Source organism: Triturus cristatus, chromosome 10 (assembly GCF_964204655.1).
Source record: "Triturus cristatus chromosome 10, aTriCri1.1, whole genome shotgun sequence".
NCBI lineage: Eukaryota > Metazoa > Chordata > Amphibia > Caudata > Salamandridae > Triturus > Triturus cristatus.
Genome location: NC_140593.1, coordinates 977,522,913 through 977,549,752, shown reverse-complemented (window position 1 = coordinate 977,549,752; position 26,840 = coordinate 977,522,913). Strand labels below are relative to the sequence as shown.

The 26,840-nt window shown below is 42.4% G+C and overlaps 1 protein-coding gene across 3 annotated transcripts in view; it reads right to left on the bottom strand.

The window, feature by feature from the left end:
- The window catches only part of MINDY4 (MINDY lysine 48 deubiquitinase 4), a 512,572-nt gene extending 490,731 nt beyond the window's left edge, over window positions 1-21,841 (bottom strand). The window contains exon 1 of one of the 3 annotated variants that reach the window (XM_085628881.1): window positions 21,470-21,841. In XM_085628881.1, the coding sequence (XP_085485007.1) occupies window positions 21,470-21,532 (63 nt within the window). In that variant the 5' untranslated portion in view covers window positions 21,533-21,841. The remainder of the gene's footprint in view (window positions 1-21,469) is intronic. The other 2 variants (XM_085628884.1, XM_085628882.1) reach the window with 2 other exon arrangements.
- Window positions 21,842-26,840: the final 4,999 nt, after the last annotated feature.

The window sequence follows — 26,840 nt, the reverse complement described above, 5'->3', positions numbered from 1 at the left end:
CAGGGTCAAGACTGATTTGCATATGGCTGGGTTCAAACTGGAATGGCATGGTGAGCAAAAAAACGATGGATTTAGGCCCAGATCTCTGTACTGGGGTGAATGTATGACATTGTTCTGCATTCTGTCCATCAATTGTGTTTTTTGCATTTGTCACCCCGAGTGGGAAGGGTATGCTCAGACGTGAGTCCCTTGCTCTCCATGCCACTGGAATCAAGCTATCCTGGCTGACGAGGGCTGAAAGCCTGAAACCGGTCCTAGGATGCTTGTTTCCAGTCCAGGGAGGACCTGGCTTGGCAGTTCGGGCTGGACTGTTCCCATGGGGCACAGGGTCAAGACTGATTTGCATATGGCTGGGTTCAAACTGGAATGGCATGGTGAGCAAAAAAACGATGGATTTAGGCCCAGATCTCTGTACTGGGGTGAATGTATGACATTGTTCTGCATTCTGTCCATCAATTGTGTTTTTTGCATTTGTCACCCCGAGTGGGAAGGGTATGCTCAGACGTGAGTCCCTTGCTCTCCATGCCACTGGAATCAAGCTATCCTGGCTGACGAGGGCTGAAAGCCCGAAACCGGTCCTAGGATGCTTGTTTCCAGTCCAGGGAGGACCTGGCTTGGCAGTTCGGGCTGGACTGTTCCCATGGGGCACAGGGTCAAGACTGATTTGCATATGGCTGGGTTCAAACTGGAATGGCATGGTGAGCAAAAAAACGATGGATTTAGGCCCAGATCTCTGTAGTGGGGTGAATGTATGACATTGTTCTGCATTCTGTCCATCAATTGTGTTTTTTGCATTTGTCACCCCGAGTGGGAAGGGTATGCTCAGACGTGAGTCCCTTGCTCTCCATGCCACTGGAATCAAGCTATCCTGGCTGACGAGGGCTGAAAGCCCGAAACCGGTCCTAGGATGCTTGTTTCCAGTCCAGGGAGGACCTGGCTTGGCAGTTCGGGCTGGACTGTTCCCATGGGGCACAGGGTCAAGACTGATTTGCATATGGCTGGGTTCAAACTGGAATGGCATGGTGAGCAAAAAAACGATGGATTTAGGCCCAGATCTCTGTACTGGGGTGAATGTATGACATTGTTCTGCATTCTGTCCATCAATTGTGTTTTTTTCCAATTTTAAGTGGAACATACAAAAACACACTAACTGTAATACTAAACAGTGTATTTACCTGATTACTTGCCCCTGTGATCTACAGTACGTAGGGACGACCATGCGTCCAGTTAAAATCCGCATAACTGAACATAGGAGTAACATACGTTGCCAACGCACAACTACAAGACTATACAGACATTTCTTGGAGACACAACATACTCCCGACTCATTACACTGGGTCATATTAGAATCCCATGCACAGATTTCTAAATCCTCCCTTTTCAGGCTTGAACAGAGATGGGTACATAGATTATCAAGCCATATCGAGGGTCTCAATGATGATATACCCTGGAGCACCCTATCTTGAACTGGGAACTGTATGCCCTAATCTCCTGATCCTACTCCACTCTGATGTTTGGTTCATTCCTTTGAATAGTCCATGCTATTAACTTTCTCATTGGCAGGATACGAGGCTCCTGTTTCCCTGTGTTCCCGTATTGCTATATATGAACACACTGATTACAGGCCCCCTCTTTCAAGTTTTATTCATGTACCGATGGGCCATTCTACGCATTGTGTGATTACTGACACACCAATTCTTACACCTGGACCTCAGGAAGTTGGATTGCATAGGGACTACAACATTGTTACTCATACCACACGCTATGTTGTAGACACATAGATTTCCTTATCTACATCTTCATGATACAGCCCCCAAGCAATGCAGTGCTTATACATTACCAATGATGATCCACAATCTTCTGATCGATATTCGACTGTTTTAATTTCACATGTGGTAATATTGTGTTACACATCCGACGCCATTCGGGAGTGGTGTATTTATACCTTCATCATCTGATGCATCGTATACTGTACGACAACGCTACTCACCACTGTGTCGCCCCCTTTCGGATGATTAGGCCTGCAGTTATAATTGTTGTTCTGTTCTTTGACCCTTTAGTTCATGAGTCAAAGGCCTTGGACGCATTTTTGTGGGTCACGTAATAGTTTACACTTCGCAAACCCAACAGCGAGACACGTCGCCTGTCCCAGAGACAACGTCACGAGGTTGCTTAGCAACAGAGACGCTTCTCCGTGCCTGGGACTAATCACATGCCTGTACTCCATTAGCGTAACACGTCGCATTATGGTGGGTCACGTACTAGTTTACCTGTCCCAGAGATAACGTCACGAGGTTGCTAAGCAACAGAGACGCATCTCCGTGCCTGGGACCAATCACATGCCTGTACTCCATTAGCGGAACACGTCGCATTATGGTGGGTCACGTGCCAGTTTACACTTCGCAAACCCAACAGCGAGACACGTCACCTGTCCCAGAGACAACGTCACGAGGTTTCCTAGCAACAGAGACGCTCCTCCGTGCCTAGGACCAATCACTCGACTGTACTCCTGTAGCGTAACACGTCACGACGTGCTCCACGCACTCGATGACGCACCCGGAACCACAGTATATCTTCTCGTACTCCCTCTCGATATCCACCACCCCGGTTCCTGGCGGTTTGGGTAGGTCGTTTCCCTTTACGTGAATCCACGTCGGTGAGTACTGAATCTAATATTGTCTTTTCTCCCTACACCCGAGGAGTCACATCTGCCAACTGACCACCGGAACCCTCCTGATCCATTCCGACAGACTCCAAGTACCGAGGCCAGCACTCCCTGACTCGATCTTGGTGTCCGGTACGGGGTGATCGTTCAGGGCTATGGTAACTGTGGCTTTGCCCGGCTGTCTTCGACCCCCTATAACGTTGCCACCTTATGTTTGGTGACTTCTTGTTATAATTTTTTCAAAACGCAGATACTATATTTTTTCCAAAATGTAGATACTATTAACGACGGTTTTCTGGCAACTTTTATGTCCTCCCTAGGACCCAATTGGGTTCCTTTTTAGCCGCCAGCACCGTTGCTAACAACAGTAGCAACCCTTTTAGGTGAGTCCTTTTTCCTTCCATAGAATCATTGGATATTAATTTATCCTCCCCCACCCCACACTCCCGAATGGCGTTAGAGACACTACTATGTACTGAAATTGCGTGTTGCACGCCTGAGCACGGTGATCACTTACGACACAATATTCCATAGTTATGTACAGTATAAAGAATTTCTTTTCTCCCCAACAGGAACAAACCATAAGAAGTGGTATGTAAAAATCACTTTACCACGTATTATTGTAGACAGTCTTATTTTGATCCTGATGAATTGCCTTGATCCTCCTGACTCTTACGGCAAGAAACATGTTGATCATATAGAGTAGAGCTCATGTCTAGATACCTAACTCCTAGCAATTAGCCACTCTACACATTTTTAACAGGGCAATTGACCTTTGGAATAAAATTGAAGTAGGACCAACTGACCCCCTTTTAAACCCACTTTTCTGCTACATCACTTCACACTAGGCCCCTCACCCCCAAGCACCTTCGGCAGGAACAAAAGATCCCCGACAAAGAGCCCCGGTTTCGGGAGCCCGTCAAGGATTGCAGCGCCGACTTGACGAGGGGCAGTGCTCATATGATGAAGCATGACACCTAGCTTGCTGGGTGTGTGAGAGCACTAGTTCAAACTAAGGGAATTTCCCCCCGCTTTCTTCTGATTGGTCTCTCTTATCATTGATCAGCTGAGATACTCTCTTACCTGCTCTTCTCCGCCACTGTACACGAGGAACTTTGTACCCTTCTTTGTTACATTGCATTGCATGCACCACGGATAACGGGAGGGGTGGGGGTGAGACGTAGTGCTCACAGTCCAAGTACTGTGTAACACTCAAAGTGAAGGGGCCAGTAACCATGGGTGGGTATACATTACGACATGGGCAAAATAAGGAGGGACTAACAAGTTTCATATTCAATCAGTTAGCAGCATTTAGGAAACACAATGACCGGAGCCAATTAAAAACATTGGCGGAGAGTGGGCGGAGCTTTCACTGAGCTTCCACTCCATACCCGATTACTGCATGCCTCGCAAAGCAAGTAGCGCATGCCCGCTGCCGCTATAGGCTCGACCTAAAAAGTTATATTTTTTAAAGCACCGGCGGAGGTGCACTCTGCCTTTTACGAGGCTGGTCTTAAATACCTGTCCAAAAAGATTTTTGAATACTGTCCAAGAAGATCTTTGCGATCACAGTCTGCTCGGTAGCTTGCTACTCCTCACACTAAATGGAAGAAGTGGGGCAGCTCCGCCTGCTCTGTTCTGGCAGCCAAGTACTGTAACGAGCTCCCCTTCCCACTCAGATGTATCCCAGATAAAAACACTTTCCGAAAGCAAGTGAAAACCCATTTGTTTAAACTGTAGGGCAGTTGAAGTTCTCCTTTTGGCTATCTGCTTTAGTGCCGGGACACTCTCATAGTAGATGCATGCTTTAGAAATTCAATCATTCATTAATTTGTCTCATCTTTCAGGGGGCATATGGTTTAAAGTATTAGGATGAGTGTGGCTCTGATAGTGTGCCTCAAGTGTGACATAATTGGAAACAGTAGTTCATGAGTGCTGCGTGTGCGCACCACATGCTGTGTACCACTGGCTGCTGAACTGCTTAGGCTTAACAGTCTAACTGAAACATGCATACGATAAAGCAGTTATACTCAAAGTACGACTCGGGAGCTGCATGCGGCCCTCCTGACCATCACAATGGGCCTCATGCTGATCCGCCACACTGGGCTGCATTTTACTTTAGAGATAAGTAACATACAGTAGTATGATAGACTGGGAAGCGTTTATTTACAAGCTAACTAAAGTAAAAGCAAAGAAGTAATTAAGTAGACTGCAGGACATAACTTTAGAAACACATTATCTTTTTAAGACATCTTGCAGCAAAAGTTTAAAAACATGACAAATTCTCTTCAAAATGAAAAGAAGGGTACTTCATTAACATGCAGGAGTGTTTCATCTTAATACATCAGATTGTACCAGTGCATTGAGAGGTATTTTTTTTTTAAGTGATAGTTTAAAAAATGAACAAAGAAGCATTCATGCCCAATCCCACCCTACAACAAAGTCAGCTGTCATGTCAAACCCTCTCGGTTGTTATTGTACATGGACATTATAGTTTCTTAATTCAAACACAAGAGAGGTTTATGTACAGTGTATATCCTAAACATATGTATTTCAAGGTGTTCTTTCTTGTGATAATTGGGAAAAAGAAGCAAAGTGAAATGAACCAATTGCCAAGGGTCACACAATTTGGTCATATGAGGAAGCTGGGATTGATTCTAGGTTTTCTGGTTTTGATGAGTGCAATTCTATTTCATTCCAATCAATAATGAAGTTACTTCTCTTTTACACTTGACTCTCCCAAGGTAGTGCTAGCAAGTAGATATGGCTTACCCTAAGTTGCGGTAGAGGGACCGCGATTCAAATATAGCATAACACATTATTGTCAAATCTATGACTCTTCTAGTGACTAAGGGCTTAATTCAGAGGGCAGTATGGAATGAAAACTTCAAAATGGCTCCATGACTCACTCACTACACCATGTACATGCTTCACTTTCCCCACGCAAACCTAGTCTCTCCAGCCCGTACCCTCTAGCAGAGCCCCACTCCCACCCTGCAGACATCAATGTGGCCCTCAGGCACACCGGAGACCATACTTTGTGGCCCCAGGCAAAATGCTTGTGAGTACCCATGTGATAACGGATGGGGGGTTAACATAAGACCTAATACATCAACAAGTTTTTAGTCTTGTCCGATGATCCCACAATAAAAAGGCATACAGTTAATATACCAGACACTTTCAAGTGCTCCTTCTTTTTCACTACACATAATATTAAGTGCTCCTTTGTAGGTCTCGCCTGACCCAGCGCATGCACTGGTTCTAGCGAGACTTATTGTGAGGGCTCAAAAAAGTGCTACCACTGTAGCATAGAGCTACAGTGCATGTGCGCGGGCGTGCGCGCCTCACTTTCGCGGCCGCACGGCCGCTTTGATGTTCTCCGTGAGCCATTTTCTTTTCCTCCTGTTTATTACTTCTATGTAGTAATGGTGGCACCCGTGCGCCGCCATTACTACAGAGCAGTAATAAACAGAAACAAGCATTGGCATAGCCAATAGGTCTCGCTTTTGGGACCTTATAAGTATTTAGTTATGCAACTGTTGTATGGCTAAACACTTATAAGGTCCCAAAAGCGAGACCTATTGGCTATGCCAATGCTTGTTAGAGGTTGAGACCACCTTGGTTAAACATCACCAGGGTGCAATAAAGACCCCATGATGACAGAAAATCGTAGTGGATGGTTGTTTTCTCAAAGGAAATGTTTTTCTCTTCAACTCTTTTTTTTTCGAAAAAAAAACCTAATTCGGGGTCTGATCTTGCCGGTTACATTTATTGTGTGGTAGTAGTATTTTGGGAGGCTATCCTTATGGACCTCCTTTTTCTATCTGTCCCCTCTTTTATGTGTAGGGCATTAAGTCTAACCACATATGAGAAACAGTGTTTCAATTGGAAGAAGAGTGGGAGCACAGGGTTGTAAGACTTTGGAAACCGTCTGGAAGTTTGCTTGTTTTCTGTCATATAAATGTGGTAAAAATAGCCTTTTTTGACCCATATTTTGTATTTATTTTTATTGACTTGTAAAGTGCCCAAATCACCCCAAAAGGGGTATCTCTGCCCTATGGAGGTACAACAGTTAAGGCGAAAATAGGGGTAAGGATTTCAGAAAAGCTCAGTTTTAAGGAGCTTTTGAAATTGCAGGTATTCTGGGCATTTCCGGAGGTGTGTGGGGAGCTGGTTCCAGTGGAAGGGGGCTACATGGTAGAATGGTTTCCCACCCATGCGAGATTTCTTAAAACGCGGAACAAGGAGCAAGGATTTTGACCCTGAACGAAGTGGTCTGGTGGCTGGTATTGGGTAAGTTTTACTGCAAAGTAACTAGGGCCATAGCCGTTTAGTGCTTTGTGCAAAATGCAGCAAATCTTAAATTTAATACGCTTGCGTATTGGTAGCCATACATTAATGCAGGGGATTCTAGGTAGGAATACTTGCTCGGATTCATACAAGCCACATCACTGTGGATTTGCCTGTGTCTATAAGTTTCAGAAAAGCCCAGGGTCGATAGGATTACCTGGTTGGCGGCTGACCCAGAGAATGAATAGTGATCCCATTCACCATGGCAAGTGAGAGGAAATTCTCTGCTGGCCCATATGTAAAAACTATGCCCAAATGAGTCCAAATTTACTTTTAATTTCCTTGGGGATGATCTAGGCCCCGTGAGGGCTGAAAGACTGTTGCAGCTTTAGGGTGTGATGCAGCCTGATCCAGAACTGGCCAGCTCCACCCTATACACATACTTTAAAAAATAAATCCTGGTATCCGTTGTGCTTTCTGCCCCCGGGGGCAAACTCGGGGAAAAATCATCAAACTTTCCCTCTTAGGAGACATAAAGACTGATGGGGTTCAATGGATTTGTCGAATGGCCCTGCACTGGCTGACGCCTCAGCCACCCCATTCTTTTATCTTTTATTCCTGGAAATAAACAGTTTTCTGCCTCCCCCCTCGGGCATTTACCCCCAATCTGGCCCGAACTGCCTCCAAGGGGTGCTGAAACTCTTTTAAATCCTACAGGAGGGGATGAATAACATATAAATGAATAATCCTTTTTGTCTATTGGGCTTTTATGGGTTATGGGTCAGGCCACTCTAACCCTTGTTTTTTAAAAAATTAAAAATAAATTTCCTGGTGTCATAGTTGACTTTCTGCTGCCCTCCCCCCCACTCCCCTGACAGAACCAAATTGGAGGTCCCCTCACTCACCCCCTTGAAAGGCTGTTGTGTCATTTAGGGGTGGGAGGTCAGTCATGATACATAGGAGAGTTGCCCCATCCTTTTTTAAAAAAATAATCATGGTGTCACATTGGGATGTCTGCACCCCACCCCATGATCCTACCAAAAATAGTACATTGGGGTAAGCCCTGAAATCTGCACCATGGTGGGGGAGAAATGCCTGCAGGCTTTTTATGAGAGGTAGGCCAGGCCTGATGCTCGCGAAAGTCACAGTATGCCTTTTTTTAAATAATACATTCCCCGGTGTCATATGTGGCGTTTTAGACCCCACCCAGAAAAAGGTTGGGAGTAAACCCTCAATCGGTCTCCCAAGGAAAAGTAAGCCTTTTGGACCCATTACGGTTGGGGGGAGGGGGGGGGGGGGGGTCAGGTCCTATGACTCTGCAGTCCCCCCCACCCCTTTTGCTTAACTTTTGTGGTGGGCGCTCTCTCCTTTAAGGGGATATTAGGGATAAACCACTTCAATCTGCCTTACAAGGAGGGGATTTTCTGAGTCTTTGTAGAGGATGAGATGATAAGGCCCTAGGCACTACGAAGGAAATGCAGAGGACACAGACATCTTGTCCTCCACACCCAAGAGGTTAATCAGAGAGAGAAACCATACACAACACTATACTGAGGACTACCTGTTTTTTTTTACATATCATCTGTCAGGATTTCATACAGTTACTAGATATGAATGCAAATTATCTAAAATATCGGTGGGTGCTGGGTATTGTCAATGGCAAGGCCCAAAGCTTTAGACAGAAGATAGAACTAGCAATGAAAAATGAAGTTGTTAAGCCATACTCTATCTCAGAAATCAGGATATTAAAACCTTGGTAACCCAGTCTCGTCTAATAGATTTGAATTTTAGCAAATGATTATACAAACTGAGATCTATAATCAGTATTTGGGCACTTAAGAATTTAAAATAAAAGTGAGTCTCATTAAAAAGGAAATTTTGCCAATAATGCTACACGGTTTTTAATGAATTTTGCTTATTTTCAATTGTTTCTTTCAAATAATTAAATTCAATGGTCAGAAACTTACAATAGGATTAAAAAAAAACTACCGTGCAGCTCACCAACTAGTCACCACCATTTAAAAAAGAAAGATAGCATTCTCAAGTTTTTTTCCACTTGCTGGCCGAACTAGAGATTGTCAATAGTTTCAGCAAATGGTGCCCAGAGATCTGACCCAACAGCCACTCACTAAAATGGGATTACATGAACGACCATCATGATATTAGCATCCATTTTGAATAATAGACACCCACCTGATGTTGGGATTTTACTATTGCCACAGTTTTTCGCTCACTTTCTCTAGGCTACACCCCAGCATGAATTAGTCTCTAATGCACTCCTTTAGAGTCATTCCACAGTTGCATGAAAAGGCCAGCTTGCGCAAATCTGTCACATAACTTTCAACACTATCTCAAAACATTTCTGCACCCTCTTTTCAAAGTAATACCTCCTATGTATCGTACTAAACTTTGAATAGGTAATGCAGTCAAGTTTTTTAATGCATACTTCAAAGACATTAAAGTCTGAGGCCTCTTCATTGGTTAATCCTAGAAATTATCCAAAACATTGCGGACTTCTGGATCAAGACAGTGAAGGATAAGAGAGGTTTTTCTCTGCACTCAATCATGATCTACCACATACTGTTGTATAATGTCCAAATACTTTCTTCCATGTTGCCCCTACTCTACATGGTTCCCCAGGTGAACTAAGGAAGGAAGGCTGAGCTGTAACATTTTGCATTCTAGCTAAATTTGACTTTCATTTCTCTTCATCATTTGGGGAATCCGTGTATGTGTGTAATTTAGAATAAAATAGTTATACAAAACTGAATCAGTCACATCAAGGACACTTGCTGGTATTAGCAAGGTTAAAGCAAGATGGAGGATGAGTATTTGGTGGCCAGAAGTGGATGTGCAAGTAGAAAGCACAGTTAGGGATTATGTAGGATGTTTTTTAAATTGTACAATGCACAGTCACAGAGTACAACCTATATTAGAAGGAAATTACCAGATAAACCATGACAGGTAATGACTTTATATATTTTAGAACCGATGGCAGGTAAAGAAGGTCAACATTATGTCACAGCTTTAATAGATATGTATTCCACAAGGCCAGAAATAGGCGTGACAAGCAGTACCAAGAGGAACAATGTAGTCAGAGTTTTTAATGAAATGTTAGTAGGGAGGGATTACCACTCTCTATTTTAACAGATGGTGGGGTTCTGTTACTTTTGTCTGAACTTGAAGATTTTCTTAGAAAAGAAGAGGTAAAATACAAGAATGTGTGATCGATTATCTAGAAGCCAATGGAATGTTTCAGAGATTTACCAGCATGCTTACTGAGACTTTACAGTTGTCCAAGGTCAATGGGAAGACTTGGAAATAAGTTTTCCTGTTGAGGGTAAAATGTTACTAATTCCGCACTTAGTTACTGGAAAAGTCCTGTTAGAACTTTTTACTGAAGAAAACCTAATTCTGTAATTTACCAGGCTTGGATGAATGAAATATGTGCCAGAAAAGAATTGAAGTGTGATTGGAGAACAAAAGAGTGAAAATGTAAAAGAAAAGAAAAAATGGTTTGGCATGGAAACATGCATTGAAAGCCACACAATGTGATGGGTGTTGTTGACCTAGTGAGGATTAGAAATCCATGAGGTACAAAGAACATGGCAATATACACCAGGCCTATGATACATGTCCAATTATTCACAAATGCTGTAAAGACAGAAGACTCCAGGATTTGGAATCTTAATAGGGTAAAAGGTTGTGCCAAATAGGAAGCCTGGAGGTGGGATAACAGGGAGCACAGAAGATGAGAGTAGCAGGGAAGATGAAGGTAGTCAATATAAGAGCGAAAGGGCTTAGTGCCCCTTGTGTAAAGCTTCAGTTGAAAGCAGGTTGATCAGTACAGGTACATCCAATAGAACAGTAACAGCAATGCCTATGCTCTCAAGCTATCATTTTAATTTTTTTATTAAGGGTATTTATTAAGCATTAACCTGACCCAAGCCTGTGTACGAGATTTGTCCATAGCAGGGAGATACAGTAACTCCATAGCAGGGAGATACAGTAACATGGGGGTAAGGGTGGTTCTGGTACATGATTACACTAGATTTATGACGAAATTACCCAATACAATCTGGACCACTGGAATAACGTGATTTTGTAGCTGTAGTGTTATCCTGGTAAATATGAATTTACCGCACTTGCCACGTAGGCCAACATCTGCTGCACAATTTGCAGATTTCAACACAAAATATGTTTTTATCTCAAACACATCACACGTTGCTTTAAAAAAATTGTCAAACACAATATGGCACAGCTGACCATTTGCTAAGGTTAACTGATCGCCTTTTTTGCCAACTGCAATATTTAGGTGTTAAACGGGTACTAATGAGGTGAAACGTATGCCCAGGCAATATTAATGTGTTAAAATGTCAAAATAGAGAGCTGATACTGTGTCAGAATGTGACCTATTACATTTTATAATTTGATTTGCATGCCACATAATTTAGTCAGCCCTACCTAACAATTTGGTCCACTGATGCCACATAATTCCAGGGGTCTGGTATATAATGCATCTGTGCAGGTTCACAAGGATTGAGTGATTTTTCACTTTATGCAGACCAGTTTTATTACTTGTTTATTTTAGTGATCAGTGCCGACCAAATGATGGGATGATGTGAGTGGGATACATCATCTTATAAAGAAATTCCTTAGTAGTTCCATACAATCTTATAATGATGAATGCCTGACATTAAAATGCTGACTAAGCTTCAAAGCTTCACTAAAATAACATGAATGAAAAACAAGTTTGGGAATAGAATCTAGGGGGTTTATAGGTCGACAATTTAAAACAAAACAAACATTGGCAAAGCCAACAGATCTGATTGTAATGTACCAACACGATCACAGGCACTGAAAATGAAGTTTGAAAGCATTGCATGCACAAATGTTGTTCATCACAATAAAGGTTGTCCTACATGCTTTGCTAATGCATTGCATTTCCAGTGTTCATTAAAAAGCAAGAAAAACGAACCTTGGGTGTGTGGCCAATCACCAGTGCCACGTGAAGTAACAGTAGATGTTGGAGCACCCAGCAAAATGTACTGCATGGCTAAATATCTATAAGGTCCTGAAGATGAAACCTATTGGCTATGCAAGGGCTTGTTTTAAATTAAGAGAACACTACTCCATTCTGAGTCCATTAGTGTCCCAGCACAAGCAAAAAGCTGGTGCTAATTCTGTACCAATAATTAGAGATAAAGAAGCAGAAACAATGATTGCACATTTATCTCCAAATTTGCAGTAATGTCATGATAACTCGTTGTGGTAACACTATTACCGAATTGTGGTATAACAGTAAAACATCTGATATTCTATAAATGACTCCCATTAGATGGGTGATGCTCATTTCTCCCAAATAGCAATGCAGCACAGCTCCACTTTACATAAACAGCACCATGTAGCCCTGAAAGTGCTTCCACAGATACCCTAAAGAGTTCTTCAAATCTTTAAAAAGTAAGCTTTTCTGTGTTACCCACAGCCACTAAGGGACTTATAACGATGTGTCTGGTATCACCTAGTAACTTACCCCTGAGTTCCCGAAACCAGGGGCATTGATAACTGTTGGAAAGGAAGTGGGGACAGAAATAACAGCTCACAAGCTGGTCTTTAAAGTTCACCTCAGAAATGAGATATTACTGGGGGAAGCACTAATTTGATTCTCAATTCATCACACAATTTCACTTTAGGCTCCTCCTGCTTTCAGGAGATGATTTCCTGAGTAAGCATTAAGTGGCATTTAGGGTTCATGGAAGGGTAGCACTAAGGGGTAGTAACGACTTTTTTAGCGTTTTAAGTAGTTAGGGTTTTTTGGTTTCAGGGATGGGTAGCATTATGGGATAGTAAGGGGTTTGTAGGGTTCATGAAGGGAAGTGTTAAGGGTTTTGTAAAGTTCAGGGGGAGGTATGGTATGGTAAGGGGAAGCAAGAGGGTTTTAGGGTTCATGGAGGCATCATCAAGGGGCAGTAAATGTTTTAAGGTTCGCAGAAAGGTAGTGTTAACAGGTAGTAAGGAGGGTTTAGGGTTCAGAAATGAATCAGTAAGGACCTTTATGGTTCAGGGAGGTGTAGGTATAAGAGGTAGCCTGGGTGTGTAGGTTTCAGGGAAGTACAGTGTTAAAGGGTAGTAATGACTTTTTAGGATTCAAGTTCAAACCACTTTATTTGGCTAGCAAAAGCCATAAAAGTACACCACAGACAACAATTTTCATACGAAAAGTACATAAGATCATATTGATACATTTTGAATTCAATAAAATATACCACATACAAACAATAAAAGAATACCGGTAAAAAGAGGTAACTTGTAATTCATTAATCAAGCAATAAAACTTTTTTATCAATATATAAAATCAAACAACAATTTTAAATTTCTAGCACCCTTTCTTCCTATGTCTAACTGCCGCCACCAAAAGATTTGCAACATTAAAAATCTTCCAGGGGTTATTTAACAGCTGCAAATATAGTAAGGCAGGTCTAACTTGCACAAAACCCCTCCCCTTTAAAACGGGACTAAAAAACGTTCTCCTTATGGGGCTAAAATGCTCACAAAACATTATAAAATGTAAGGTATCCGGTGTTGAAAAATTGGCACATGTACAGGGGCCTAAATCATTTACCTTACTCCAACCCTGTACATCTGCTAAAAGACAATGGATGAGATTGAAACGGAACCTGGTTAGAAGAGATCGGTGGAAAGGCTTTGTGACAATTGTCAAGTACGGTTCTATTTAACAGAAAATGGGCTTTCACCATGGGTTTCACAATCTCCAACGCCTCTCTCTCTGCAAACAGCACGTTTAAAAATTGTACTTTAACCCATGCCAGGTCCTCTTTCACTACCTTTCCTGGGGTGGCAAAATGTTCTGGTCGTCCCATTTTACCTAGCATTGACTTGACATATTGTATCCATTGGATTTTTCTTACATTGTCCAGCTCTATACAGTCCTTGATAATTTCTCTATTCAGTGTCAGTTCCGTATTGATCCATGTCTTTAGCCAACATACCACAGGACCCAGCCCAATTTGGTCCTCAACAAAACCACTACCCAACTCTTGGTGAATATCATAGGTAGGGGTAAATTGGGGTACTGCCAGGAAATATCTCATACATTTATTTTCAACTTGCTGAAGTTCTACTACAGCTTTGTTTCCCCAAATCGCAGATCCATACCTTGCTATTGCAATACTTTTAGATCTATAAATTTTTAGCAAAGCTTCAAGGGGCTTCGCTCCTAGTCGGGATACAAAACCTTGTATAGCAGCTATGGACCTAGACATTGCAAGATTTTTCGCTCTTAACTGGGGAGTCCAGGAGTCATCGAATAAAACTCCCAAATAGGAGAAAGAGGAAACCCTTGACAACTCAACCCCTTCACAATGAAAAGATTTGGATTTTTTTGGGCTTCTGGCCCATTGTCACCGTGTGCGATTTGGTTTTATTAACAATAAGGTCCAGTGATTGCATAAAGGACCCAAAGGAATCCAAAAGTCTCTGAAGGCCAACTGCAGTGCGGGCCAAAAGAACTGCATAGTCAGCGTATAGGAGAGCAGGAATAACCCTGTCTCCTATACGTGGAATATCTAAAGTAGCAGTGCTAAGGGAGGTGTTTAAATTATTTATATAAAGTGTAAAAAGCAAATGGGCGAAAATACAGCCCTGTCGTACCCCTTTGTCAATTTTAATGTGCTTAGTGCATTTGCCATCTTGGCTGACTCTAACCCTGGCATAAAGATCCTTATGAAGATCTGCTAAAAAATGGACTAAGCAACGGTCCATCCCCATACCTATCAATATTGTCCATAGCTTTGATCTATTTACTAGATCAAAGGCCGAGTACAAGTCCATGAAGGCCCGCTGCAACGTACCTTGTTTCGCCACTGTATATTTCTCAGCCAGAAGGTGCAAATTTAGACACTGATCTATAGTGCTTCTGCCTTTTCTAAAATCATATTGACAGTCTGTTAAAAGTCCAGTGTCGTCCAACCATTCAGAAAGTTTATTTAAAATAACACTACTTAAAACCTTAACCACTGAGTCAATCAGGGAGATAGGTCTATAACAACCTGGCTCACCTCTCTGCTCCTTTTTAAAAACTGGAATGATGGTAGCGAGAGACCAGGATATCGGAAATCCATACATACTAGCCGTATTTAAAAGTTTGGTTATAATTTTTGCCCAGAGCTGCGGAGTTTGTTTAAATAGATCAGCCGGAACACAGGGTCGGGGGCCTTATTACTAGCCATTTGAGTGATAGCTGTTTCCACTTCAATTTCTGTAAAATTCAATGATGTATTGCCCCAATCTCTGTCAGGAAGAACTGGGGAGCCCCTCCCAAACTGGGATACTCCATAATAGTATTAAAATGGGAGTACCACTGATCCTCCGTAATATTACATTATAAGGGATTATTATTTAGTCCTGTAAAAAAAGGGTTTATTAACTATAGCCCAAAATCTAGCACTTTCTCTATGAACCTCGACCGAAAGCAGGTCATTCCAGGCCTCATCTTCGATTTATTGTTTACAGTAATTAATCGTACATTTAAAGGACTGCCTCAATTGGGCTATAAGGGCACGATCTCTTCGGACCTGCTTCAAGGCAGAAATAAGTTTTTGGTGAGCTTTCGAGCAATCCTTGTCAAACCATTTCTCACCCAGATTAGTATGACTTCTACTAGGCAATGTTAAACCAGATGCCACCTGCGCACAAATCTCTTCAAATGCCAATAAGACTTCTGCTCCCTCATTTGCAGAAGGGTATTGTCAAGGAGTAGTAAGGGTTTTTTAGGGTGCAGGGACGGGTAATGATTAAGGTAGAGGATTTTAGTGGTTCAGTGAAGGGGGCATTAAGTGGTAGAGTAGGTTTTTTTGGTTTAGGGAAGGGTAGCTGCGAGCGGTAGAAAGCATTTTTTATGGTTATGGAAAGTGTAGTCTTAAGCCGTAGTAGGGCTTTTTAGAGTTCAGGAATGGGTATTGTTTAGAGGTAGCAAGGAGCTTGTGGGGTTCAGGAAGGCTAGCATTAAGGATTTTTTAAGAGGTTTTCAGGGTTCATGGAAGGGCAGCATTGGAACAAGTAGAGGGTTATTTAGGATTTAGGGATGGTTCTGTTAAGTGGTAGTGAGAGGTTTTTAGGGTTAAAGGAAGGGTGACATTAAAGGATGGGTAGCATTAATAGATAATAAGGGGTTTGTGGGGTTCAGTGAAGGGTAGTGCTAAGTTGTTTATAGAGATCAGCTAGGGTATTTTCAAGGGGTAGTCAGGGGGTTTTTATTGTTCAGGGAGGGGTAGCAATAAGTGGTAGCGAGGGGTTTTCAGTGTAGGGAGAAGGCTAGCATTTAGGGGTAATAAAAGGCTATTTGCTCAGGGGTAGTAAGGAATTTTAAGTGTTTACAGAAAGCAAAAAGGGATAGTATGTGTTTTTAGTGTTCAGGGAAGGGCAGCGTTAAGTGGCAGTAGGGTTTTACAGTTTTGAGGGAAGGGCAGTGTTATGGGGAAGTAAGATATTTTTACGGTTAAGGAATGGGTAGCATTAAGGAGTAGTTGGGGATTTTTTTAAAGATTTAAGTGAAGGGTAGCATTAAGGGCTCATAGGTTTTACCAATTTAGTAGGAGTAGCATGGGGTTTTTAGCATTTAGGGAAGGGTACCTGTAAGGGGAAGAAAGGGGTTTTATGCGTCATATAAGAGTCAATGTAGGAAAGTAGGTTTTGCTTTTATGGTTACCCCCACTTTTTGCCTGGTGCTATGCTGTTTCGGACTAGTCTGACTGGGATCCTGCTAACCAGGACCCCAGTCTCTATTCTTTCTCCCCTAAATTGGTATGGTAAGTACTTAGGTACACCCAGATTGGACACTGGTGAACCCTTATCAGTCCCTAGTATAAGGCACCCAGGGCATAGGTACACCAGGGGTCCCCCATTGGCCGAAGCATACATTATGCCACCCATGAGGGAGCACTCAAACTGTAACTACAGGCCGGCCATTGCAGCCTGGGTACGCTGGTGCTAGTACCACTTACGAAAGATATAGGTTTCCCTATATCTAAAGTCACTGCACTTAAAACCTATAAATCACCCCTAAAGCAGGCCTTTTCAATCCTGAAGGCAGGGTATTTGGTTCTAAGTGTGAGGGTGCCCCTGCATGAGCAGGACACCCATACAGCCTTTGGTCCTCACAGCTACAGCTCCAAGGTCACCGTCATTTCTCCTACAACACCCGACATCGGTGGGCACTCGTCTGCCATGCTCCCTAGACCTAGACTCTGTCCCCTCTGCTTGCAGGTACTCTTCACCTCAAATCCACCTTGGGATTTCACCGGGAACTTTCACCTTTCCCAGCAGCGGCATCTTTCTGAAGTCTCCCATTGAGTTTGATGACGGTTTCTGACGCCATTTCACACCTATGCACCCGGCTTCCCTGGTGTAGGTATCCTGGATCCTAGGGTATCCACGGGTGAGGTGGCTCTCCAACCTCTTGTTGGAGAGCCTCAGGGTCCGTTGGGAAGGGTCCTTCTTCTTTAAAATTGCAACCGCGACTTACCCGTTGATTTGTACTCAGAACGCGGTTGTGTTCCCACACTACACACGACCTCCGTGGGGCTCCTAGATACTCACCTTGGGTGGTTATGTGGGTCCCCGGCACTTCTATGTCATCTAGGTTTAGTCATTACTTGAGTTGTGGTTCACATACCACTATTTTAGTATATGGTTTGGTCTCCCCCTGGTGACCACTGTGTATTCTGTGCTACTTAGCTGTTTCTATTGATAAGTATTGTGTACATCTCTGGCTAAGAGATACATGTATGTGTTAGTGAGTGTCTTATAATAAATACATATTTTATAAATAAAGGTTGTCTAAGACCCCTAAATTCACCTTAAGGGTTGTCTGGATTGATGCAAGGGTAGTAAGGTTTATAGGGTTAGAGGGCTGTACTGTTAAGTGACAGGAAGAAATATTTAGAGTTCAGGCAAGAATAGAATTAAGGGGTAGTAAGATGCTTTTAGGGTTTAAGGATAAAGACAATGGATAGTAAGGAGTTTTTAGAGTTCAGGGAATGTTAGCATTAAGAGGTAGCAAGGGTTTTTAGGCTTCATGGAGGATAGCAATAAATGGACAGAAAAGATTTTGGGTTCAGAGATGGCATTAGTAAGGGGTAGTAAAGGTATTAGTGGCTCAGGGGTGAGTGCAGTTAAGGAGTAGCATGGGTTTGTAGGTTTCAGGGAAGGGCAGAATTAAGTGATATGAAGGACTTTTTAGGTTTCAGGAAGGGTAGCATTAGCGAGTAGTACGGAGTATTTAGGGTTAGAGGAAGGGTAGTGTTAATTGGTAGAAGGTTTTTCTGGCTCTTTCAAGGGTAGCCCTAAGGGATCGTATCGTTTTTTTGGGTTTACGGAAGAGTAGCGACAAGGAGTAGTCTGGCTTTTTTAGGGTTCAGGTAAGGATGGCGTTAAGTGGTATTCGGGGTTTTCTAGAGTTCAGGGAAGGGTAGCGTTAAGGGATAGCAAGGAGTTTGTAGGGATCAAGAAAAGGAAGCATTAAGGTAAGGAGTTTTAAGGTTCACAGAAGGGTAGCGTTAAGGGGAAGTATGAGTTTTTTAGGATTCTGGGATGGGTACCATTAAGGAGTAGTAAGGCATTTTTAGGTTTCAAGAAAGGATGGCATTAAGGGATGGGTAGCGTTAAGGGATATTAAGGGGGTTGTAGGATTCAGGAAGGGGTAGCGTTAAGTGTTGTTTTAGGGTTTAGGGAAGGGAAGCGTTAAGTCATAGCAATGGGGTTTTAGGGTTAAGAGCATTGTAGCATTAAGGGGAAGTAAAATGTACTCTAAAGTTGACGGAAGAGTAGTGTTGAAGGGTAGTAAAGAATTTTTAGGGTTCAGTGAAGGTTTGCATAATGGCATAGTAAATGTTTTTCGACTCATGTATGGGTTGTGTTAAAAGGTAGTGAGGGTTGTTATGGTTCAGGGATCAGTAGCATTAAGAGTTAGTAGGGGTTTTTATATTTCAGGGAAGGACAGCATTAATGGGCAGTATGATGTTTTTAGGATTGAAGGATGAACAGCATTAAGGAGTGGTTGGAGAGTTTTAGGGTCAAGTGAAGGGTATTGTTAAGGGGTTGTAAGTTTTCCGAATTTGGTAAAATGTAGCAAGCATTAAGAAATACTATGGGTTTTTTAGTGTTTAGGTAAGGGTAGCTGTACGGGGTAGACAGGAGTTGTATGGTCCAGGGAAAGGTAGAGTTAAGGGGTTATAAGGGGGTGTTAGGGTTCAGAGAATGGTATCATTAAGGGATAAAGGATAGTAAGAGATTCTTATGATGCTTTGAAAGGAAGCTTTAAGGGGTATCAAGGGGTTTTCATATCAATAGGAATCAGAGAAGCGATAGTAAGGGTCTTTATCGTTTAAGCGTAGGTGGCATTAATAGGTGGTAGGGCCTTTTAGGGTTATACAAGGGTAGCATTGAGGAGAATTATGTTTTTTAGAGCTCACAGATGGATAGCATTCAGGGATAGTAAGGTTTCTAGGGTTAAGGGAATGTAAGCGTTAAGAAGTAGCAAAGGATTTTTAGAGTTCATGGAAGAGTAGCAATAAGGGTAGTAAGGGTTGTTAGGGTTCAGGGATGAGCATTATTGAGCGATAGCAATCGGTGTTTAAGTATACTAAAAATTAGTAAGGGGTTTTTAGGGTTCATGGACGAGTAGCATTAAGGAGTTGTAAGTGTTTTTCAAGGTTCACAGTAGAGTTAAAGGGTATTAAGGTGTTATTAGGGATCAGGGAAAGGTAGTGCTAAGCGGTGGCAAGAAGTTTGCGGAGTTCAGGAAATGGGTTGCATAAGGCAGCAGCGAAGAATTTTGGAGCTGAGGGAAGGGTAATTTAAAATTACAGTATATTTAATAAGTAAATGAATTAATATATAAACATATTACATCAGAAGTTAAATAATAATGTAATGTTTAGAAATTAAATAAATGAAAATTAATAATTAAATTAACTTTTGGGAGTCTAGGAGCTTAAAAAAGTCTCTCCAGTCCATAAATCTTAGCTCTATTAGAAAACAAGTATTTACAATGCAATGGGTCTCTCATTTGCGAGAGTTTAAGCTATTGGCATTATAAATGAAAATGCCTTTTATGTATTTCAGAAAATCAACACATAAATAAAATGCATTGTCATTCACAATGCCAAAAGCTCAAACTCTTGTAAATGCGAGACCTATTTCATTTCAAAGAAGCACCCGCCATTGTCCCAGGCTGCTTGGAAAGGGAAAGCAGGCTTGGCGCGCTTAATGTTGCAGGAAAGCATGTTGTGCCTGCAGTAGGAGAAACTCATTAAAGATAATAGTGCTTACAGACTAAATAAGACATACCATGTAACAACAGAAGTAAAAGGGCCAGCCCTCGTGGAAGGTTACAAATGAAGACAAGGCGATACTAAGGAGGGACTAACAAGCCTATTAACTAATCAGTAGCCAGCATTTACAAAGGACAATGACACAAGCCAATGAAAAATATGGCCATAGAGTGGGCGGAGCTTCAAATCCATACTTGAATACAGCATGCCTCGCAGAGCAGCGCATGCGCTGCCCAGGCTCGACCTAAAAAACAATTTTCAAAAGAAGATCTCTGAAGTTGATGATGGAAAAAGGAAGTGGAGACTCATGGGACTGCAAAACAACAACACATTCCTCCTGGCTGCTCTCCACCCATTTACTCTCCACCCATTTCTGCTGCTGCCAGAAAATAACAAGCACCATAAATATCTAATTATCTTGGAGACATATAGCAATACAGTGGCAAGTGATTGAACTTAAGATTGGGCTCTGTTGTTGAACAATAGCTAGTCTTGATAAAGGGCCGAGGCTCCACAGCTTGATAAAATTACAGCTCTTGATGGGTAGGCACTTTTTCTTTGGAAGCACACAACTTCTGCCAAATCTAAACATGTACTCCCGTCTACCAACATACCACCAGAGCCAAACCCCTCCCTGTGGTACAACTGAAAGCTCTTTTATCATGTGAGGTCGAAACAGATGTTCTGCCAAAACAGATCTAAAAAAAAAAACCTTAGGGTCAAACGTTTGATCCTAAAAGTGCGAATCTGTTGAGAAGTTAGTTATGTACGAGTGAACAACGGCTGTTTGTCTGTATACATCTCTAGCCAAAAGACAGAAGAGCACATTCCAGTTACAGCTAGGGGCGTTTCTTTTCCAACTACGCGCCCCTTCAAAACAAAAACAGTCCGATTTGTGATGGTAAGCACCTCGTGGCCAATACACATTGACTTCTGGGAGATGTAGTCGGCTCACCCTCCCATTGCATACTATCTATCGTTTTACAATGTTGCATACACAGAATTACTAAAGATTTGAAAATAACGACTAATGGTTGCAGCTGATGTTTGTTAGGGCAAACGGGGGTCGGTGGTATTACGACTCCCTGTATGTTATCTATCAGTGTCCTTTCATTCAAGACAGTCGAGTGGCGAGATGTAAAAATACGTGAGCTTACAGTACCTTCCTACTAAGAAATTCTCTTACTAATGACGCAGCGACCTCTTCCACAAAGGCATTATCCATCGTCACCCCCAGAGGCGTCCGGGGCTCCCTCGTTCACTGACATTGATCGTCCAAGACATGCCCAGTGACTAACCAGTTCTGGGGGCGGCCATTGCAGACCACAGTGTTCCAGGAAGCATTTTCGAACTGCAGCTTTAAACGGCTGCTGCCGGTTGAGTTGTCATGGCTTTGTTGCCAAGGAAGCACGACCTTCGGGGGGAGGGACGTCCTCCTCCAATCCTCTCGCCGACTGTGCCCCCGTCTGAGTCTGGGAATGCAGTCAGGCAGCCGCCACAGCTGCGAAGGGCTGGCAGGATAAGGAGCAGAAGAGACCCAGAACGCAACCTGTTTTACGTTTACGTAGCCATCTGTGTCCATTTTTTTGGCTAATACGTACCTGGTATGAATTTTAATCTTTAAGATAATGCCCACGGTATTTATGTAGCATTGAAAGATTCTTCTAGGTCCTTATTAGATGGCCGCAGCGTTTCTTATCTTTTGCATATTTATAGCGCTCGCACTCGCCCCGAAGGTATTGGAGCGCTTTGCATGATCACCAGTCACATTACACAATCATACATTCATTTTTGGTAGGCACGGGGAGATTAAGTGCCCAGAATCACAGGATGCTGAGCCGACGCCGAGGCTCGAACCTTGTTCCCGAGCTCCAAAGTCGGCAGCTCTAGCGGTAAGGCTGCATTCTCTCCCGCGGTCGCACTTAAATACATTTGTCTGCAGAGATGCCTGCATGATAATTCAATTGACGATCAAATTGTATTCTCTATTTTAAGGAGGGCAAGCGGTCTGACCATCAATGTTTTCTCACGTTTCAGAAAAAGCAGTATCGTTTTGTTCCTCTGTACTTCTTACTCTTGCTGTCCAATGCTTTGCAATGGTAAGTTCAAACTGGACCAGCATGTCCTACCAATAGTGCAGCACGTGCAGTGGCACCGAGCGATGTGGGGCTACATTGCAATGTCATCATGAATTTGTTGTTTACTACCACACCAAGGGATGAGGGTCCATTTACCTTTCTTGCATTAGGACACTCTTGTTGCCCCATTGACCTTGGTCTGGAGACTAAAAGGGTATGCCACCCTATTCCCACCCAACATAACCACCCGCCCGTGTGTTAGTACCTTAAGCTGCACTGGTGCCAGGAGTTTAGCAATGCTACACAAACCCAGAGCCTGCAAGCAGAATGGATAGATTAGAACAAGAGATATAATAATGACCCTTAGCTCGATTGAACCTGGAAACAACCAATTTTGTAAGATAAAAATAGCTTCACCGTAGCTTTTTCTTACTTGCAGATTCCTGCAGTTCAATGTAGTTATGTGGAATTCGAATTCTCCAGGTATTATATTCTAAATCTCCCCCTTAACTGTTCCCAGGTATAGGCACACATGCAGTGCCAATGTAGTGATCTCAGTTCTAGGGAGTTTTGACATATATGTACTTTTAGGAGTGACATTGTACATTTATTTGATACATTCTAATGATTGTCATGCTGAAATCATATTCAACCACTACTGCCCCATGGTAGGACGGTGTGCTGTGCAGAAATAAGAACATCTGGGGTCCTATTACATACAGGGCGCACTTTCCCTGTTTGCGCCACAGTGCATCTTAAAAGAGGGGTGCAAACAAGGAAAGTGCACCCAATTGCATTGAATGCGCTGCCCCTAGGGCACCCACGAAGTCAAGCTGCCCTGGTGGCAGCGCATTCAAGCGAAAAACGAAGCAGCTTTGAAATAGCTGCTTCGTTTTTCACTGTGTAGGTGACAACCCGCCTGCACTTTTAAGAGGAGAAAGAGATCCACTTGCAGGCGGGTGCAGCGAGTGACTACACCTGTCTGCAAGGGGATGTCTGGGTAGTCCACAGGACCCCCTTGCCCCCACCTGAGGGCTGCCATCAGGGTGTGCACTGAAAGTGCGCCACCTTTTAGGGGCTTTTTACTGCTCACTTCCTTTTGGTCATCCACAGTGCTTACATTGGAAACAAACCTCTTTTAGAAGCAAGATAGCAAAGCAAGCATTGGAAAAAGTTTTGCCTATGAGGGTTATTGGCTTTGACAAGGTTTTGTAGCCAAGCTGTACGGCGTATCTGCTTTACAGTGTGGCTTTTTTTTTTCTTAAGTGCATTAGCGCAGAGGAGAAAAGGGCTTCTTTGAAGTGCATGTGGCACAGTAAAACACAGCTACAAATGGCAAGAGGTTTAACAAGAACGACAGTGAAGAAGACAAAATAAAAATAGTATTTCAATCACAGCATGATCAGCGAAATGACAGCTATCAAGCTGAAGCAATCAGTACTTGGTCCATGCTTCCGCCAAAAGAAGAGGAAGTGAAGCAAGCGCGTGTTGGCCAATTAGAAGGTATATGAGCGACAATGAAACTAATAAATGTTAAACAATAGGTGGGGAGTAAGCCCCTTGAATACAATATCTGACGCAAGTGAGAGCGTGAGACCTAAAAAGAGGCCCCTTCAGGAAAAAAAAAAAAGAGGAAGCACCATTTACAACCCTAAATCTGTTTATTGCTGATACTTCAACAGAACAGGAACTGTAGGCAAAGGTTAGCTGCATTCACAAAGCTGGCACAAGTAGGATGCCTATGCATTGGTCTCCATAGAAGCTTTTCAAAAGAAAAGACCTTTTGTTTTTGAGAAGTTTTTTTCCATTCGTGGGGAAGGAGCAACAATCTCACCACTGACTAATACGTGTTATTCCACAACTCGTAGAAAATGAGGTTTGTGGGTTTTGTCTTTCGTTTGAATTCCAAGGTTGATAAAATAATGGGTTCTCATAGAGAGCAAATAAAATGTCCTTATATACATACATGCTTTTGGGTTTTGTCTCAGTGGGTCAAAGTCGTAACATCAGTCTCTGATCTGACAAACCTGGTTTTGGTAGGGCTGTCCTGATTTTACAGAAAGTGGTTATAAGACTACTGAAAATCAATCAGACATCTGGTTTGGTGAGAAGGCCTCACATAAAAACTTTTTCTGCCTGTGTGCAAATTGCGCTGGGCAGAATGCCGCAATTTACAGTGAGGGGAAATGGGATGACCCATTGAATTATCCTGTAATAGGCAGAAGCAAAATGTGAATGGAACTGCAACATACCAGAGGGATGACTGAAGGCCCCTGTATTCATGTATGTATTTTTATATATTTGTTGGAAAAACAAATGGTCATCGCTGAAGCTAGATCTAAAAATTAAATTGGTGACCAGCTTAAGAGCTAGCAGACCAACAGAGACTAAGCTGTTCAAAAAATTATGAGCTTCCTAAAAAAATATTATTGTGAAATGTATTAACAGTAAGACAGTAGGAATATGGGAGAACTTGCTTCAGGTCTCTGTCCTGAAGGACTGTCCTTCATATTGCACCTGCTTCGGGGAAATTTTCCCGATTTTCGTAGGAGCCAGTTTGCCTTGTTTGTGTAACAGGATAACTTGAGAAGAGTAAAACGATGAGAAAACAGCTAGAGAGGAATGAGAAAAAGAAAAGAAAGTACAAGAACAGAGGGGAGAAGAAAACTAAAAATATGTTCATAGAGAGTCAAGAAAACAGAAGAAATTGAACTAATAGAAAGAGCGTGAGATAAACTGGAGGAAAGGTAAGGTTTAGTGAGAAACAGGAATAGAATGGAACGAATTGAAAAAGAGACATAACTGAGTGAAATAGAAGGCATGAAATAAGAGAGGACATTTGAAAGCATATATGAGAGGAACGAGCCAGAAGAAGATAGAAAAATAAGCAACAGAACGTAATGGCAGTGTTTAAAAGGAGACCAGCTGCAACAAAAAGAAAGATAAGATAGAAAGAGTAAAGACAGTGTGTGATCATATGGAGAGCTAGGAGCACAAAAGTAAGAAGACATGAGAGATAAGAGGAAAGACATGAAGGGTGTTAAGAGACAGAATAAATGATAAAAGAGTAAATAATAACAAAGAATGTAGACAAGAGGGGCATTTTTGAAAGGAAAGGGTTGGTATGAGGTAACAGCGGAATGTGCGGCACAAAGGTATAAGAGCAGAGTTAAATGGAAACAGAATTCTTTTTATACATGAAAAAGAAAGTGAACAAGAGAAAAAGATTAATCTGGAAAGACATTATGAGATGGGACAATGAAAAAGGAACAGTAGACAGGAAAGAATAAGTACAGTAGCAAACAGAAAGAAATGGACGGACACATCACAGCTGTTAAAGGAGAGGTGATTTGAAATGATGGCTAGAGAATAGATAGGAAAGAAAAAGAAAATATTGAAAGGAATGGCAAGAGGAGGTAGGAGAGGACCACAGCTCCAACGACGGTCCTATTCGCCTGTTGTGCCAAGCAGGGGGCTATATTACAGAAGTGCCCCAGGGGCGCAGTGGGCGTTAGCGCCCGCTTTGTGAGCCCCCGGCGGCACTTTGGTATTACAGAAGGGGCCACGGACACTTGTGTGGCCCTTAATGACATTTTACACCAGCTTTCGAGCTGTGCAATGATGTGGAGGCCAATTGTCTACTACTGACCTACATAATCCTGTGTTTCTCACCTAGGAAACCTTCATCTAGAAAGTTCCTTTTTAGGTCGAAGCCTGCTAATAAAATCTTGGGGACATTCGGAAAGATTACCTGGGAACGCATTCCGCCTGTTGTTTACTATTAGCCTTGTGGTTTGTAACTCACATTTGCTTGCTTTCTATTAGCTGTCTCTATTTATTTTAGGCTGTCCAGCTGGAGTTTGTCCCTTCCCTTGACTGAACCCTATTTACTGTATACGTCCACCAGTGCTCAATTTCTGAAAAAAATCCTTTAAATCTTGTTCTTAACTTGTCACATTTGCTGTGCATTCAAAGGCAGAGGTCAAATGTAAGGCTTGGTGTTTACATTTCTTTGTCTGACTTCAAAGTGAGAGACTTTATGTGACAATTATGCTGGCTCTGGGGAGTGTACAATGTTACTTTTTCCTAGCACATAACAAAAATTAAGTCTGTAAATGAACTGTGCAGTTATTACAGAATTAGAAAAGTCCAAATGCAGCACATTTTTGGTAAATCTGACGTGTGGTGGAAACAAATATTTTAAAATGATCTAAGCAAATCAATACACTACGTGATGCCATTTTCACACATTATCGTTTGTGCACTGTATACTTTTATCAGTGATACTGTATATTTATGCAAATGGGATGGTGATTCCAACTGAAGATGTGTTGTCTGTAATGGAAGTGTGTTACTACACCATGCATATTCCACACTATACCACTCCACTCTGCACCACTTCACTTTACACCACGCCACTACACCATATACCACTCTGCACTACTCCATTCTATG